We start from the raw sequence: 19212 nt of genomic DNA, 5'->3' as shown, positions 1-19212 counted from the left end.
TTACAGGTATAGTATGTTCTCGTTACTTTTGGAATCCAGTGCTGGGTACCTAGACACAGTACTGGGACCTTTATCCAAAACAGGTAAGCAATTACATTTTCAGAAGTTATACGATTTTTAAAGAATATTTCAAGTGTGCAGACATAGACACTTAGAACAAATTTCAGAGAAAAACAGTCAATGATTTCCTATGGGAGAAAATTGGGTTACTGGTAAGTACAGTTGTAAGTATTTTTCAGAGTCAGTGCTGGGCACCAAGATCCAGCACTGGGAGCTCACCTAAGAGCAGGTGAGTATTTTCGTTTGTTACTCGGCTGATTTTTGGTGAATATTTTAAGATTTGAAAAGTCGACACTTAAAAGAAATTTCAGGAAAAAGCCAGTCAATGTTACCCTATGAAGAAATTTGAGTTATCGGTTTAAAGGTAAGTACTCGACTGGCAGAGTTGAGGTTCTAGGCATAGACTCAGGGGTCCCCCAGGGTCAGGTAGGTACAGTTGGTTCACCCCCAGCGGCACTAGGGCGGCCGGGTGCAGAGAGAGTTAGGCCCAATGTAATCCTAAGAGGGATAGGGGGGCCTTGGTTGGTGGCTTCTGACTAGCAGGCCACGCGGTTGTGGGAGCTGGGCTCCTGGTCACTTACTCAGGGTAAGTGGGGAAGTAGATAGGTATAGAGGTTGCACTGCCAGGGCCACTCGGGTGGCTGGGTGCAGGGTGCTTTTGAGCCTTCGGGCGCTCAATTGATTTAAATGGGAAATCTCCGGTTTAGAAAAAGACTGCAAGCTCGGGGACGAGGATTCTAGAGGTGCCACCACCACTTCGAGAGGTAAGTTGGGTAGTTGGAGGATAGGTAGGTACCCCGGGATTGGGCACAGGGGGCCGCAGGGCGCCGGGGTGCCTTTTGGTGTCGGGAAATCTTACCCTCTGTTGATCGCGGTTGGGGGGGCACCTTGTTCTGAGGCTGCAGGCTTCTTCAGGAGTGTCGAGGAAGGTCCTTGGGTGCCGGACTCGGGGTCACAGTCACCCTGGGGTCGTCCTCGTGGTCTTTGTTCACTCCGGCACAGGCCAGGCTTGGCTGGTGCAGAGTGTGCTGGGTTGGCGGTTCCGGGCTGCTGCCAGGGATTAGAAGTTGATTTTGAGTAGAGCCTCAACTCATGGGAGTCCCAGGGGCTTAGAGTCAAAAGGTAGCCAGGTGCTCCGGGGTTTGTGAGGTTGCTGGCCACAAGAGATGCCGGTTTGGAGCAGGAGCAGGTTCGAGGGTCGACAGGCTGGGGCCAAAGCAGTTTGTGTCGTCCTCTTCTTAGCAGCTGCAGGGCAGGTCTTCTTTCTTCTAGCTCTTCTTCGGATTTTGGAATCTGGGGAAGGAAGGTTCAGGGTGCCCCTAAATACTAGATTTAGGGGCGTTACAGGTACGTGAAGGGTAGGGACCAATGGGTCCCTGTCCTGGGGTGGGTACACCCCCTATCCTGCCTCTCTCCTGTGGGAGGAGGGCAGTAGCCTAGTCCTGATTGGGTTGGGCTTCCCATCTTCAAGATGGCGAGAGCCCGGAGATGTGCTTCACCTTGCCTCCCCCACCTGAGGTGTGGGGGGTTGGCAGGCTGGCACATCCCCTGTCCTTATTTGGGGTTTCCGGCCAAGCTTCCCGCCAGAGTGGGGGTTTGCAGTGGCCTGGGGAAGCTCACAGAGGCGGCATGCCTTTGAAGCTTCCCCCTGCCCATCCTGGGAGAAGAGATTTAGCACCTTGCCCAGGATGTGCATTGTTGCAGGCCCAGGAGAGCAGGGGCTCTCCTACCCAGGGGTCCAGCAACATGTCTGCTGTGTGGCAGCCTAGGCAGCCTCAGGACAGACGTGGATTGCGGGTTAGGTTTCAGGGGGCCTCTCTAAGATGCCCTCTGTGGTGCTTGGTACATTAAATCCCACAATGGCATCAGTGTGGATTTAATGTGCTGAGCAGTTTGATACAAAACTTCTCAGGCTTCAGTGCTGCCATTATGGTGCTGTGGAGTTCGTGTATGACAAGCTCCCAGCACCATGTACTCTTAAATGGCAGCACTGCACTTACAGGGCCCAAGAATGGACCTGGTTACTGTAGGGGCACAGGGCTCCTGCCTCTGTGCCCACACCACTGGCGTGGGCACCCAGCTAGAGGGTTGGCTGATGTAAGCCAGGGCAGTGTAGTTTGTGGGCATGGCACACAGGGATGTGTGCCATGTCGACTGTTTTGTCTTGTACCCAGACACTCTGCCAGGGCAGTGGGTATTTGTTAGGGTACAGGGCCTCTAAGGGTGGCACAATGAGTGCTGCAGCCCTTAGAGGCCTTCCCTGGTCACAAGGCCCTGGGTACCTAGGGTACCATTTACCAGGGGCTGACATGTGGTCAGGGTTTGCCAATTTGGTTTTGAGGTTTTTGTTTAGGGAAGGAACATAGGCCCTGGGCTCCTGGTTGGCAGGAGTCCAGGGCACACTCAGTCAAAGTACATTCAGCATTTCAGCAAAAAGTGGGGGCATACCATGCAAGAAAGATGGCACTTTCTCACATACTGCCTACCTTTTATTGTCCCAGGACCAAAGCAAAGGACCTCACAGCCAGTAAATAACAGGGAGTGAAAGTTATGTACCTTACTGGGGGTGAGAAGAGACATACAACCTACTGGGAGCTGTCTGGTGACTGGTTAATCAGACTTTTTAGAGGCAGTTCATCATTATTACAGACTTTCACTTAGTCAGAATAAATTTATCATACCACTTTATCAACAAGATAAAACAATCAGCTGCCTCCTTACAGTGTAAATTAGTGCTCCGTCTGGCATGGTAACAAAAGTGGAAAAGAACCTGCATATTTATTTTATTTCTTTATCAAGGTATGTTATCACTCTGGCAGGTAAGCAGATCTAAGGTATGTGGCACTGTGTCTACACTAACAAAAATGAAAATTAACAAAACTTAAAACGAGAATTCTTTCTAATGTACATTGGTCCTTACCCCAATTAAAACAAGGGAATAATAGGTGCTATCCATTTCTCCAACAGCTTAGACCAATGACAGCACATGAAAGGACAGGGACCCCGATTTTTCCTTAACAGTTACAAGTAAGGAAATCTTTGTAATATGCTACATTGCTTTACAGTATTACAAGGATAGTTATCTTGTTTACAGAATGAATAGAAACAGCCAGTTTCTCAGAGACCTCAATATTGTCTCCAAACAAAATACGTTCTAGACTCGCTCCGCGCCCTTGGATGTAGAGTGCAACAAAATTAGAAGTACCAGTGTGCAGATCTCTATATTTGGCCCTTTTCAGAAGTTAAAAGGGGGCTAATCCACAGACCAGGGATAATCAAGGGCAGTGAGTAATCTGCAGTTCATGCACACAAAAGAAAGAGCATTACCGAAAATAAAGAACTTGTTTTGATGGATACCTCTAAGCGCAGGTTCCTCACCTTTAGAGTAAATACCAAAGCAGTACCTCCCAAAGATGAGGGGTCTGGGAGTGGACTCAGAACAGAAGGTCTGGCAGAACTAAATGGGCAAAATGCCCTTCCCATTGGACCTGGATGTCAAGGCAATAGTGATTGATGAACATTTGAACTAAAGCACACGTTGTGGCCTGACAGATGCCAGGAACAAGCAATACATGCGCTATCTAGTGGTAGCAGTCTTGACCCTGGTGGGATGGGCTCTCAGACCTTCCAGAGGCTGCTTTTTGGCCAATGTGAAGCATTTCTAACTGCGAAGGAATATTCATCATCTTAATTATTTTCTGCACCGCCTTACTTTTCTCTGTCCCAGAGAACGCCACAAAGAGATTATCGTACTTCAGATAGTCTGTAGTATGACCTATGTAGCATATTAGGGCTCTTTTGGGGACAACCAATTGAGTCTCTTCTAATCTTTCGGAGGCTTGGCGGAGCAAAGAACAGTGGGCGAGTGATAGACAGCCAAACATAAAACAGCGTCACAACTTTCGGTAAAAAAGCCACCCGGTCCTTGAAATCGACTTGTCAGCAGATAAAGATGGTGTAGAGTGGCAGCACTGAGAGAGTCTAGAGGTCACTTATGGACAAGCTGAAGTGATCGCAATTAGAAAGGCAGTTTGGAGAGTCGGAAGGCACAGTAAATAGCTGTGCATGGACTCAAATGGAGTGGATGAAGGGGAGGACCAAAGTCAGGGCCCATTGTGGAATCACAAAGCGTTTGAGAAGGAACATGTGTGAAACCTTTAATAAAAAGGTATCATAGCAGGTGATTTAAACAAGGAGGGTCGGTCCAGTAAATGCAAAAAGCTGACAAAGAACCTTTAGAAAAAAGCCCACTACAAGGCCTAGCTGGGCTAGCAACAAAACAAAGAGTAAATTAGTTTGGTCTTTGTAAAGGGATGCCTGGACAGGAGGATGACATTCAAGACATCCAGTGGTAGACAGAATGCAGTCAACTGCCATCGCTCAATCTCCAGACTTAGAGGTGTAAATTGAACAGGTTTGGTTGCAGAACCATTCCCTGCTTCTGCGATAGAAGATCTTCCAGCAGTAGTAGCCAAATGAGATGACAAATGCTTATGTCCAGAAGCTACAGGTACCGAATGCAGAGTTACTAGGATTACTTTGGCTCAGTCGCCCTGATCTTCGCAGGAGAGGCAGTGGCGGAAAGGAGTACAAGAGCCCCGTTCTTCACTCTAGCCTGAATGTGTCTCCCAAATAGAGAATTCTTATGAACTCCAACTAGCAAAAGATGCGACACTGTGGATTTGGTGGTGGTGAAGAGATCTAGCTAGGGTTCTCCCCTGTGTTGGAACATGCCCTATGCCACCTTGGGAGGCAGCCACCATTCGGATCCACTAGGTGAAGTCTGTTGAGCTTGAACACCCTGGCATTTATAGATCCCACTGCGTGGTTCATGATCAGGAAAATACCCTAGCGCTCAGGCCAACTCCAGAGGGACAGCACCTCCTGGTGCAGGACTCCACTCTGCTTGTTGCAATACCACATGCAGTGGGGTGGTCTGTGAGAGCCTGCACTTTCCCTTACTTGATGGATGGCAGGAAGGCCTACAAAGCCAAGCACATGGCCCGTAGGATCAGACAGGAGCACGGCAACCAGCCAGTCTGGATCCTTGGCAGACTGAACTCGAGCTAAAGTGAGCATTTCGAATTTGTTCATCTGGGGGAAGGCATTGAGAGGGAGCAAATCTAAAATAGGATGAAGGCCAGAATCCTCCAGCATGAGGGAATAGCAATAGCAAAACCTGCTTTATTTGGAAGCACTTCTTTTGATAAGCAACATTAGCTTCCTGTTTTTATTTGCGCCAAAAAACTGGGAAGCACTTCCTCCTTTACACCCAATGAGCTTTGATTGAGTACGACACTCAACCTTAAACAACTACTGCTTGGCAATTTTCCATTTTAACTTGCACCAATCACTGAAAGCTTATGGAAAATGATATACAGCTTAACATTAAGGTGACACTGCAATAAACCGTTTGCTCTCCTCCTCCAACACCACCTCCTGTTTTTCCCTTACTTGTCTCCACCATGTGACCCTATTTCTCCCCTTTGACCATATTTATTTGCTAACATTAATTACCACCGTCCTAAATATACCACCTCTTGCACTAGAAAGTTCAATTGTTGAGTAGTGTTCTTATTCCCTTGGGCCTAGTTTGCGATAACACAACTTTGAAATAAATGTGAGATTCTGCCACTATATACCTTTACAACACATACAGCTGATTGCGACATGTATCAAATCTATGGGAAACCGAAGCATTCAGGCATCAATTTTAAAGTCTTCTAAAATACTGTTGTGCTATGGAAGAGTAAAACATAGAAAACTAGAGGCTAAAAAAAGGATGTCTCTTCACTCGAAAAGTTTAAAATTGTCCTACAATTGCAGTTTTTAGACTTCTGTAATAAACTCTTATAATCTTCAATCTCGGCCTAATCCAGTTAAGAGCCACAGGCTGTGCCACTTGATGTCCGGCATCTTGTTTATATTATCAGCAGAGGATGTTGAGAGGTTTTGTGCAATGTCTTGAAAATTAGAAGCATTACAAATAAGGACCAACCAAGAAAGAAGGGTGCGAGTAAAAATATTTGCATCACTGAACAAGAAGCACTCAGAATCACTGCAATGATGAGTGAAGTTTAAAAAATGAATAAAAAGTAACAATAATGAAAACAGAGCATTCACATGACTAACTGGGGATCCAGACTTGAAAGCTACACTGAAGTCCGAATCACTGACTCGTTCTAGAGATCGGTGGATATCCGATTCTACCTAAACACACACAACCAGCAAGCTATTCTTCCCTTCTGTAAACACAATGCAGCACAAGGCACCATCTTCAGGCTAAATCTGTGAGAAGGCCCCTTGTATGAAGGTTCTTTTGCTAAACGTTTTTATAGATGTGTGGCGAGTGGTTAGAAGAACCAACAAATATGATCTGCTCATTTCATGTTTGAGGTATTCATTATGAATCGCCTTTGAAAAACAAGAGTAAAAGTAAAGCCATCCAATGACGAGTTAGGTTATAATTTGACTTCCACACATACATAATCACAGGATAATAAAGAACTTTTAAAATGAAGCCTATGTGATCAAACATCGAGGTCAGCCCAATAAACCTTACCAGTTTCGAGTCTATTTTAGCGTCCAGTCTTGCATTTCGGATGAGATTGACAATCCACCTTTCCGCATCATCTGGAGTCATATTCAATTTATCTGCCAGCATACTTTAGGGATAGAAGAAAAGATGATCAGTTTCGAATGTCATTTTTATATGTGATTTAATAGGAGTGCTTTTTTAGTGTCTTATCAACTTGAAATGTATCAGCTCCATCTCTATATTAACTGTATATTTTATTAATATGGCACCATGTACGTTATGTATTTTGCGTATTTATTGGGGTGCGAGATAGTTTGCAATAGTAATACAGGACCCTGGGATCTTGCGTTTGGGCTCTGGAGGGTGCTTGTATGTACTGTCAATTGTATGCACTTGCACTTTATGGTCTAATGACCACAACAACGTATTTGAATTAAACTGAATTGAATAGAGTAAAAGATTATCAATAAAAAAGGTTTGACTTTGGTCCGTTTGTACAAAAAGCCTGGTTAAACTGTTTGAGGCCACGTGTAGTTAGATAGTTAGAGAAAGGACGCAAACTGGCTTACTGGCATTTTCCAATGATTGTATGGACAGGTATGGACTACTTTGAAAAGCGCAAGAATACTCAACCAGCGCTCACACTGCAATGAGGTCTGAGTCATCACAGCGCAGCAGAAGCCCAGAGACGACGGTACGCGCGGGTCCGGGGTGAACATTGCGTGCACTGCCCCGGCCCGGATAATTAGTTCAGGGAGGCGGCTCCATGACTCAATTAGGCTGGAAATCGTCATCAGCTGGATGCCGGCTTTGATGTGCTGGACACCTGCTTTGCAAGCAGCAGACCGCTCCTCTTGAACTCCATTACTTGATACCCCCCCTCCTGATGCAGAGTAAACTTCTCCAAATGTCTGCTCCATTTGCTAGGATTTCCCCGTTTATTTCCTCATCTCGACTCTCTACACACCGTACCCAAATAAAAACAAGCGTACACGATAACATTTTAGACAAGCACTTCCATTTGCTTAAAACCGTAATTTTTTTAAAGAGCGTGCGTTTTGCAGCTGGCCTTTCCCGCGGCTTTCTAATAAACTCACTACATGCCCTGCTGGAGATCTGCTCATTTAGAAACCGTGTAAACCCTTCGCTTCTACCAACTTCCAGACGAGGGCCTGGTGCTACCCGCAGCTTCGGACCTACTGGTACACGAACAATGCACTAATAAAAGCAGCTGATGGCTCTCGCTTATATAATCATTTCTTAGCTAGATTTAGAGATATTGTTTTATCATAAGCAGCTGCATTAAAACAGCTAAATGCTACGAGCAGTGAATTTGCTACATGCCGAATAAGCAACTCCAAAATTCTGTATTGTGAGCACTTCCTGTTTGAAGATGAAATAAAGAGATCATAAGCCAGCATTATCTGCCAACTTCTTAACGAATAAAACAAGTAATAAACGTTTAAACATCGACTCCATGTCGAAATTAAAAACGTGTATGTGAGAAAATGTAGTTCTCTTGCAGTCTGCCCCCCCCCCCCCTTTTGCCTCACTTTTGTTGCAACTTTGACTGTCAAGTACAGGGTCCCTGCTGTCCAGGTTCCCAGGACAGTTTCTATCCCTAAAGCCCCCTAAAGCCCCCTGTAAGTCCCTCGTAAGTGGTCCCCCGGAACCCCCTCACTAGGACCTGCCACTGCCGTTGCATGCCCCTGTGAGGTGAGACGACAGTCGGCATGGCACGGCAGCCAGCACTGCCTGAAGGTATAGGTAAGTCACCCCTCTAGCAGGCCTTACAGCCCTGAGGCAGAGTGCACTATACCGCAGGTGAGGGCATGAGTAGATATGGCCCTACAATACTTAAGTATTGAAATATTGTAAGTGCCAGGGAAGCCATAAGAAGTACATGGGCAGGAAACTGGACAACTCAAGTTCCTCAACATCATGAGGACTTTACTGAAACCAGAGTGTTTAGTAATAAACAACTCCTTGTAATAAAACCACACTGATGCCAGTGTGAAATTTATTAAACTAGGTACTCCGAGGTGCCCTCAGAAAGCCTACAGAGTCTAGTGTGGTCACTGACTGACTTTAGGCAGTCTGCACACAGACGTTTTTTGGACTCCTGGGTGGAGAGCTTCCTCTGAGACTAAATACAACGCACATCCTGGGCAGAGGTGTCACACCGCCTCCCCAGGATGGGCCCAGTGCTCGTAGGGGAAGCTTCAAAGGCCTGTCGCCTTCGTAATGCGAAACCCCAGCCACTGCTGCTAGCAGCAGATGGCAGCCTCCACTTTAGGCGAGAAAACTCAGAATGGCTAGAAGTGCGAGAATACTCTGCCAACTCCACCCCTCAGGTGGAGGAGGAGAAGTTAAGCACTCCCTGAAGGGTGGCATAATAGTGGGTGTAGTCACCCCAGGTGAGGTGCTCATTGGCCCTACCTGCTACTCCCCTAAAAAAAAAAAAGAACTGGATTTATTATTTACGTGGCTCCCCCAGACCTGGAAACTAGTTACCAGCAACATAAGAATGACTAATAAGACACTGTGCCGCGAACCCTGAAGACGACTACTGACTTGGCCCCAGCCCTCCCAGCCTGTCTCTATCTTCCAAGATCCTGCAAGAAGACAACGCCTGTCCTGAAGCCAGCGACTGCCAAAAAACCAGAGGAAGACTGCCTGCACTTTAAACAAGACCAGAACTCCCGAGGATATTAGTTCTGTACCCAATTATCCAACACAAGGGGCTCCGGTTCCCTGCAGATCACCAAGTCCTCTGCACCAAACACCTCCGGCCTGTGTCCAGGTGGATCACCGACTAAGGACAGGGTCCCCAGCGATCCGGACCTCAAGTCCATCATTGGCTGACCCCTCCTGGACTCCAAACTATGCCTGCAGCCTGAATCCAGAAGCTCATCTGACCGTGACCGGCTCTGGTAAGATGACTCTGGTGTTGAAAGGCACCCCTGTGCCCGAAGCTGGACAGATGATGCCTCTAAAACCCCCTTCATCTCTACTTACCTCTGCTGTCGTTGGTCTCCCTTCTGTAAATTATGGTGTGATACATGCAGACTGTTTGTTAAAAGCAAAGTCTCCACTGAAAGGCACTGGGTGCCCAACGCTTCTGTGCTGCTGATGGTGCATTATTCAGGCTGCTTTATGCCCCCTGGACCTCCTGCTTGCTCTAACCCTCAAAGCTTGGCCCCTGCAACCGATCTACTTACCTGCAAGCAGTGTGGCTTCGAGCACCCCCAGTCTTCATTGAAACGCTTTGGGCCGAACTCAGATTTTGACCTCTGCACCCGGCTGCCGCTGTCCTGCTGGTGGTGGTGCAGTATTGGTACTTAACTGACCCTTGCTGACCTTTGAGCCAGAAGACTGGAATTGTAAGTTCTGCACTCACCTGTGTAATCGCCTTTTTTTTTGCTCCATAGGATAACACCGAACGGTTGCAGTGTCGACTTGAAAGTGAAAAGTATTTATCTAAAAACGTACTTACCTTATTGAGAAGATCTTAGTCTTAAAATGAAGTACAAACAAAGCTTATTTTTCTACAATTGGTATGAATCTCCTTTGAGTTGTGTGTCCATTATTGATCCATGTTATGCAATCAATGTATTACACTCCTCTGTGTTAGGCTTAAGGCTTCTCATCCACACTAATAGAGCACTTTGGGTTTTACAATGAGCCCTGTACACTTTAGAGGAGCCCCTGGACTCTGTGCACGGTATAACACCTATTGGCATACAATATTCAGAGCCAGCTTCCTACAGTAGAGTAACAATTTGTACAGCTGAATAGCAAGGCGAAAGTTTACTGCCTTGTCTCTTGAAAAAATACACTTTTGCCCGGAACATAAGCAGTGGCGGCTCCTCCACTAAGGCGGAAGAGAATCGCCTCACTGCTGTTGTGCAGCAGTAAAAGAAAGGAAAAATAGGAAAACGCAATGTTATTTCATTCTTACCTGCTGCAGCAGCATGAAGGTGGAGCTGCTCTGCTGACAAAGCAGGAGAGGAGTGGTGGGCATACTCAAGTGTGCCCGATGCTTTGGCCGGCCTTCTTGGGCTGGCCAAACCGTCATGCACACTTTAGCATGTTCTCCATGATGGCTGCATTACAACCTGCATGGAGAACATTCCCATGCCCCAATCCCAGTCAGAGCGCTGAACCACGGCGCTCAGACCAATCACAGGCTGCATTGCAGCGTTGCGATTGGCTCAGGGGAGTCTGGTTGCTTCCTGTTCAGCGGAAGAGACAACGTGGGACAGAATGGTGAAGAGGTAAGTGAATTTTATTTTATTTTTACAATTATACCTCCTTACCCCCACCCATATGACACCACTGACATGTTAAAATAAACTACAACCCTTCTGCACGTTCCTTCCTGTAATTCCCACAAATAAGGACAGTTTCTACAGCATTACAAACAAATGCTTCAACATCACCTAAAATATCACGGACAGCAAGGCCATCCTGAAATTCAATACTGTGAGGCCTATTCACAAGTAGTACTACAATAAAATGCTATTCACAAACCTAAGAGTGTAAATCTGACACCTCGATCGTTCCGATTGGGAGATTTTCACACATACAAGTTGACTACAATAGGCGGGACTGGGGGGAGTGGCTGGAGAAAGAGCATACTTACTACTGAGGGGCCGATTACAATTTTGTTAGAAAGGACTCCAGACTGGTTCTGGAACAAGCAAATCCAAGCCTATGTTTCTGACCGAATCTTTCCCCGTGCCGAATGACCAAGTACGATGCGAAGAGCTCGTCCGCGTCGACTGAATCGTTTCCGAACCCGATCCTGTCAGTCCGACTTGCTCGCAGCGGAATCGTGCCGTGCAAAGGAGCCAGCTTCCGAACAAGCGTGTACAATGCACAATTCGGACAGCTGTATTGACTCGGTCTCAGCAAGATGAAATGGCTGTGGGAATCGGACTTGGGGGGACTGTAGAAAGCCCCCCTTCACCCGGGAACCTCCAAATCGGTCCCAAGGGGTGTACTCATGGGTTCTACCCTTTGCATGTATGCACAGAGTGGCGGGCACCATGGGGTGCCTGCCACAGGATGTTTGCTTTTCTACACCCACCCCTTTTTGCTATGGGAGCCTGTGTACGCATTCGGCCTCCAGGTAACCATACAGTTCAATGGGAGTCCGAACGAACAGAGTCAGTCACCATATGGATGCATCGGAATCGGTTGCTCGAACTCGCGGTGCGCAATTCGCTTGGAAAGCCCTCTGGATCAAGTCGTACGGAGGGCTTTCTTAGCGAGATCGAAATCGGCCCTAAATCTGTACGGTTTAGGGAACAGCAAGGATGGTTTTAGACAGGGACAAGCACTAATCCACAAAAGCTGACAAACTGCACTTCTGAAGTTACTACATGCAAAAAGGAACTGAAAACAGTAATAAAGAAGCTGAAGTTCAGTACCGCACATGGAAAACCACTGGTACTGCAACACGCTCCCAAAGAAAATACTGGAGGTAGGGACCTAATACCCCATAGGAAATGTTAAGTTAAATTATTTAAAACTGTTAAGAATATAAATAAATATAATTTAGTTTTGAATATCTAAAAATAAAATGTTATATACAAAATATTTTAATTGTTTTGAATTTCTAAACTAATGAATCATCAACTTTATTAAAATATTAAATTACTTTAAACTAATTTTATGCACCACTTTAATGCATAATAAAAATTGTACTTTTAATTACGATAAGAGTGCTATTTTTTTTAATTTTGTTCTACGTTTAAAATCAGTAGCGGTCGCTACTAAGCATGGGTGGTGAGGCGAGCGGAGGGGGTAATAAAACAAAAAACTGACTTACCTGGGCGCTGCCGAGTGCTGCTGCCTCTACACCGTTTCCTTTGCGCCGCAACAGGAAGCCCCCAGCATCCCCTGTCCAATTGGTCTGAGCGCCGCGGATCGGCGTTCAGACAGGGGCGTGGAGGCTTTGCATGTTCCCCACCAGGCTGTGTAATGCAACCTGGTGGGGAAGATCCAAAGTGTGCATGGCAGTTTGACCGGAACCTCTTGCACCGGTCAAACCATCATGTGCACTTTAAAGTGTGCTTTACACTCCTACCCTGCACTAGCCGGCCTGGCTCACTCGCCCCGCCCAGGAAGCAAAATGAAAACGATAACATTAGTTATTATAATTTTAGTTTTCCTTTTTACACTGCTCGCTGAGCAGTGGGGCGATGGTCCTCTGCCTTAGTGGAGGAGCCGCCCTGGTTTAAAATAACTATATAAAATTATTTTACATGAATATTTTACTTAAAAAATGTTAAGGATTTTTTTGAGTTAAATATATATATTTTAACTTCTCCCTATATTTTGCCATAGGGAGAGTCCACAGTCGGGGAGGAGATCTCCATATGGTAAAGTATAGGAAAACTAAAACAAGTTTATTAAACTTTATTTAATCTGAGGAGTCGAAGGACATTTTAGGGGCTCTAATATATGAAGACATTTTAAATCACAGAGATAGAGCTCTACCTCTCCCCACCCTTTCTTTTTTTTTGTTTTTAGGAAAGGGCAAACAAATAAAACAGGATGCATACCTTACAAGTGGATTCATTAATGGATTAATGAGAGATACTCTTTCCCAGTTTCACACAGTCTTACTGACCTGGCGTGTTTTAGACCTCAAACTTATCGCAAAAAACAGCAGCTTTGAGAAAGCAGGTCTATCATGAATTTATTGATAGGAACTGGTCATTAAGATTGGATAGTCCTCACCGGTCCCGGAGGGAAAACTTACTTATCTAACAACTTTTGCCTATTCGTTTTAACTGCTCTAGCAATTTTAAATATTAGTAAAATGTTGTACCAAATTACCGAATCACAATTATCCCAACAAGACTGCCAAGAAAAGAGCAATTGTCAAGAGGCATTACCTAAGTGTTATCCGAAACCAGATAATGACAGAATAACTGTACTGCCTCGAAACAGATAAAGATTGAGTCCAACCATTGGACGATCTTAAACACGAGTGGTGACAATTGGCAGCTTCCACTCTTCCCTCTGGCTCCTACATGCTCTGACAAACCTGCACACACTGAACTAAACCAAAACACCCACTACAATGTGGGGTATTTCACGTTTGACAGGCTACTACCACTGACCTTAGACTTTTTCATAATACACTTCCACAAGGATACCATCTGATTTCCCATATAGTTAGACACAGTAACACTGGAACACAATTAACTAATTATATTATCAAGTTAGGAGTACCTTCATCTTCCCATGAAGACCGTTCCCTACATACTCCTGTATAGCTACACGGGGATGAATGGTTTTCAATACTTATAAGTTCACAGCGAGTGCTCTTATGTTAGAGTATGAATTTAGCACACATACCAATGGCAAATTTGTATTTGCTTTCAACTTCTTGCTCATCATTGTTCACATACATTATTGGTGAAGTTTACGCATTCACCTCCTATGGCTGCAAATTACAATATGCCCACTTCAATAGTATAACTCTGCTCAAGAGTCACTATCCCAATGATGCTGGGTGCTTTCCCAGCGGGTGAGGTCGTAACTCTTTACGCTGGACATGTCACACACAGCAACCAGGTGACCCATGTGGGCCTTGCAGCTTAAAAACGGCACCAATGGTTCTAGATGTCAACATCTGGAGGCAGCACAAATAAAAATTTGACCCGGCAAGATGTTCTCTTGATGACTTAATATGACTGTAGTTAGGGTGCAGTGACAGTGATCCTCCATAGCCGTGTATACACCAACTTTATATTCCTTTACTCACCGTAGTGTGTGATACCAGGGTGCTTCCTTCCATGGGGCCTAACAATAACTAGGATTAGTGTTAGACTGACTGGATTATTAGTGTGTTTACACCTCGAATAGAAGTACACAGAATGGGGTGATTTTAGAACAAGAATCTTCACCTCTTTGCATGCATTTGCCTACTTTTTAATGTTTGTCTACAGAGCGCAACTTCTTTTGGCATAATGGCATTCACATGGAGTGATGCAATTTCTAGTGTATCAATGCTAAATATAGGTCTATGTTCATCATATGTTTAAATCCATTTTGCCCACAAGAACTCCTCAGGTGGAGTCGACCAGTGACGAGATTATTATATGTGTAGCGCATGAATGTGTGTGCTAATAAGGTGCGCATGAGTTAATACCTCTTGAACATTGCAGGGTATGGGACCTTTGGCCACCTGGATTATAAATTGAGATCCAGGTCCTGAAACAAACTGGGGATTTATGGATTATCTGTAGGGATTTCCAATCTCTCACATTGGATCAACACTGAAAATAAAATAATACCCTTAAGAATGTCAGACGGATGAGGCTAAACCACTGATAAAGCATGTCACCAAGGTTGGTGGGTGAGGGCGTGCTTAAAATGGTCATATATCTTTAAAAATCCACACAAGACATTAGGGTGCCCACTTACTCAGGCACATCCTCAGGCAGTACCCCTTGAGCCCTGTTTTCTTGTTTTAGATTACTTAAACATACCTGGGAGCAAGCAATCATGGAAAGTGTACTCTCTTTCCACCTTTTTTTTGAGGACTAGGGCATCTCATATGTAGCCTGTCGAAGGCAATTTATGGAATACAAAAAGCAATTGGGTCCAGCATTTTCTCACTTTCAAGTCTAGAACTGTTCCTAAGAACAGATCTTGTTTGGGTTTGAGAACTAAATTCCCTGATTCTTCTAATCTCTTGGTACTTTTCCTATTGCCTCCTTCATGTTTTGCAACAGTTATAGTGCTTCTGCTTTCCAGTCTTTTTCGTCTTGAAATTTGAGAATGTTTTCTATGGATCCAGGGAAGATCCATGATTTAGAATATTTAAAAACAGTTTGTCAGAGGAAACGTTCTTCTATTCTTGAAGGAAACCTCCCAATCTGCCACCTACTGGTTTTTGGGAGTGTCCTAGTTGAACATCATTACTTGGGAGGCCAAATCCTCTTGTGGACTGGCTCCTAGCTCTTATTAAGGCCTTAAGGCCTATCTCCCTTGTAAAGTGGGTTGCCATGGTTGGTCCCTTCCTTGAACTCCTGTTTTCTGACTGGTCTGACTGGTCTGACTTTGTTGCTGTATTTGTTGGAACCCGGACCGCCAGATCAGTCTACAGATCAGCCTACAAGCGGCTGGAGTGATCTTTTCTTGATTTAGCAGTGTTAATCTTTTTTTATCTGTTGTAAGGATTTGTTAGTCTCTGGTACAAAAAAAGCTTTCCACTGAAAGGGGAATGCAGAGACTCCAAGCATGTTGTATTTGTCTGGGGCCAGTGCACATTTGTCTGCTAACATATCTGCAGCATCCACGGAGGATATCAGGCATATATGGTTTAGCCTGTGAGAATAAAAGCTTTTGCCCTCTTTTTATATTGCTCTGGCAGAGGTTGCGCCCGACCTCTTCTCACTGCTTGTGGACATATTGGCTGAGCAGGTCATTTGAGTTGGCAATGTACTCTTAGGTGAATGTTAACCTTTACATATTTAGGTGTACTGGCTATAGCCTTTTGCTCTCCATGTCTGTTGATGGTCCAGTGGACGCTGATGCGATCGCCCTCTTCCTGGCTAGAGACAAATTACATAGTCAGCCAATGAATTACGGTCTTAATTAGATTTAGTCCTAGATTGAAGTTTTGTACATCTTTTGCACCCTTGAGGAGACTGCCGTTGAAGAAGCAGGTACTTTGAATGCTTCTTCGGCCTCGTCTAAGATACTAGCGAGCACAGGCATTAACTGTTTTTTCCACTGAGACGACAAAAGCGTCTTTGGTAGGGAACCATGCCCAGTCTGTTCCTCATCAAACTGCATTCCACAGGTGTTTGCTGCACTGTGTTATACAACGAGAAGGTGTGTGGGTGTGTGTGGGGGAGGGGTTTGTGATGGACAGAAGTCCATGTCCCACTCTGGAGAATCATCTTGTACTTCCTGCCATGTCGTCCTTCACCTATGAGCTTTTCCCAGCATCAGCTGATGACACTCCCTGCACAACTCCTCCTGTGTCCCTGGTGTTACTAGGGGTACTACGTCTATGGGTGTTTTACTCCTTAGATCCTTTCCCCTGTTTGGGTTATATCTTGCATTTTTAGGCTGTCAAACCGTTTTTCTTTTGCAGTAATTCTGCCATTTCGGCTTCGAACTGACACGGTTTTCTCTTGACATCCAGCCCTGGTTATTTAGTGTTGCTTGTCAGGCTTCTCTTCCTTTACCAGCATCCATATATCCTTCATTTTTTAATTTTTTATTCCTCCAATCTCAGTCCCCTATTAGAGTCTCTGCATCAGTATTGAGAAGTCTTTTTCAACTGGAAGGGGAGGCAGGCCTGGCACGTGGTTTCTACATGCTCGGTTGTGGGGTAGAGGATACAGGCTTGAAGGTGGTCAGTCAAGGGGCACTTGGAGAGACAAGGGGGAGGCAGTATTGGAAGGGTGAACTTTCCATCCTGTACGTGACTTGGTATGCTAAACGAGAAGGCACTGGAGAGGAGGGGTCGGAGGCCCGATACGGGGCAGATGCTCAGCCAGAGGTTGCCAAATGGAGGGGTGTTTTTTTTGAGGTTCACAAAGCAACAAAGTGAGTACGGAAACGTGAAGATTGTTCCAGAAAAATTGGAATGAAAGGGTCGCAAAGGCCCTGCGGAGTTGCTTAACACAGAGCTTGATTGTTAGCTTGAGCCTGGGCAGTCTATGCGCTGCCGTGAGGCATGCAGTAGTGGAGTATTGACTTGACGCCCGCTAAATCTGTCTTTCCTAAACGCTGTTTTGCGATTCATTATTAGGCTCGTTAGTCCCTTCTTGGTACCGCCTTGACTACATTTGTTACATCCCATAACGACTGGACCTTTTACACCTCGTTTTACATGGTCTGCTTTACCTTGGCTGGAAGCACTATTTTATTAAATGATTTGGCACTATTCCATCTACTAACTCGCAGCATGCCGCCCACTTTTATTTACTACTGGCTGGCAAGGGATTTTTCATTTATTTTAGCATTGCAACCCGCTTTAAGTATAGCGCTACCTGTTTATTAATGTATCTACTTTTTTATTGTTTACTTGCACCCATGTGGCGCTTTCACATTCATGAAGGCCACGCGGCTTTCTTTAGGCAAGCTGCGTCTCAAGAAAAGTGCATGGCCAAAATTATAGTGAACAAATGCAAAAACAATTGATGGACGGAATGCAGAACAATGTCATATATTCACTCCAGTACAGAGTTCTGGGCCTAAATCCATCATTTTTTTGCTCACCATGCCATTCCAGTTTGAACCCAGCAATATGCAAATCATTCTTGACCCTGTGCCCAAAGGGAACATTTCAGCCCGAACTGCCAGGCAAGGTCCTCCCTGGACTGGAAACAAGCAAGACATGACTTGGTAGTTCGGGCTGGACTGTTCCCATGAGGCACAGGGTCAAGACTGATTTGCATATAGCTGTGTCTGAACTGGGGTGGCGAAGTGAGCTAAAGAACGATAATGGATTCAACCCAGATCTGTGGGTGAGTGTCTGAAAAGTTTCAGCGCTCCGTCTATCTCCATGTGTTTGATTTATTTGCCCTAAGTTGGCAGGGTATGCCCAGACGTGGGTCCCTTGCTCACTTTGCCACTGGATTCAAGCTAGCCTGGCTCATGAGGGCTGTTAGCCCAAAACCGGTCCAACGATGCTCGTTTCAGGTCCAGGGAGGACCCGGCAGTTCGGTCTGGACTGTTCCTATGAGTCACAGGGTCAAGACTGATTTGTATATAGCTGTGTCTGAACTGGGTGGCAAAGTGAGCTAACAAACCTTGATGGATTCAACCCAGACCTGTGACTGGGGGTGAAAGTCTGAAAAGTTTCAGCGCTCCGTCCATCATACCCATGTGTTCAACATTAAAGTGAAAGCGCAGCATGGGTGCTTTTACCCACCCCCAAAAAATCATCAGTTTCTCAACTTCACAAACATGCTTTTTATGGGCAAAGCCCCCATGCTGCGGTTTCACTTTAATGTCGGCCACGCCCCTTTCTTTAGAGGCGGCTTGTCTACAGAAATGGGAGTGCCCTTCACGAATGTGAAAGTGCTGCATGGGCGCCAGTGATGCAATAGGTCTCGCATTTGCGAGAGTTTAAGCTATTGCATTGCCAATAGCCAAAACTCTAATCAATGCAAGACCTACTGCATTGCAAGTGTTTGTTTTTATTTGTTATTGATCGGGTTCGGACATGTACCAATATAACAATGCACATTGCCAACTAAGGAAGGAGCCAGTATACATCATGAGTCGAAAGACTACGAGGAAAAATTAAGTCGCAGACTCCAAGCCCATCACTAGCTTGAAGTACACAGAGCATGTGTATACACGGCCACAAACGCTAGGCACCTACAACTACATAATTTGTTTTTATTACATTTCCAAAAATATTTTTGTGGGAAACTTAAAAACTTGCATCTCTATTTTAAAAGCAAATCACTTTCAGAAATTAACAGAGGGACAAGGTGCCAGACACAATCCTTCTGAATTATTGTTTTCAACTCCGCAAACCGAAAGGCAGAGCAGTCCGATCCATTTTTGGAGTCACAATTTGAAGGGAAGCACAGAACAGGAAAACTGATGAACTCGTTTAGAAA

At 45.3% G+C, this 19212-nt stretch overlaps 1 protein-coding gene across 1 annotated transcript in view; it reads right to left on the bottom strand.

Annotated features, from left to right (window-relative positions):
• Window positions 1-19212, bottom strand: part of EIF3E (eukaryotic translation initiation factor 3 subunit E) — a 277801-nt gene that overhangs the window by 4530 nt on the left and 254059 nt on the right. Inside the window, exon 11 of the mRNA XM_085605092.1 lies at window positions 6623-6725. Coding sequence (XP_085461218.1) covers window positions 6623-6725 — 103 coding nt within the window. The remainder of the gene's footprint in view (window positions 1-6622; window positions 6726-19212) is intronic.

Source organism: Triturus cristatus, chromosome 5_1 (assembly GCF_964204655.1).
Source record: "Triturus cristatus chromosome 5_1, aTriCri1.1, whole genome shotgun sequence".
In the NCBI taxonomy this organism is placed as follows: domain Eukaryota; kingdom Metazoa; phylum Chordata; class Amphibia; order Caudata; family Salamandridae; genus Triturus; species Triturus cristatus.
This window is presented reverse-complemented; position numbering and strand designations above follow the sequence as displayed.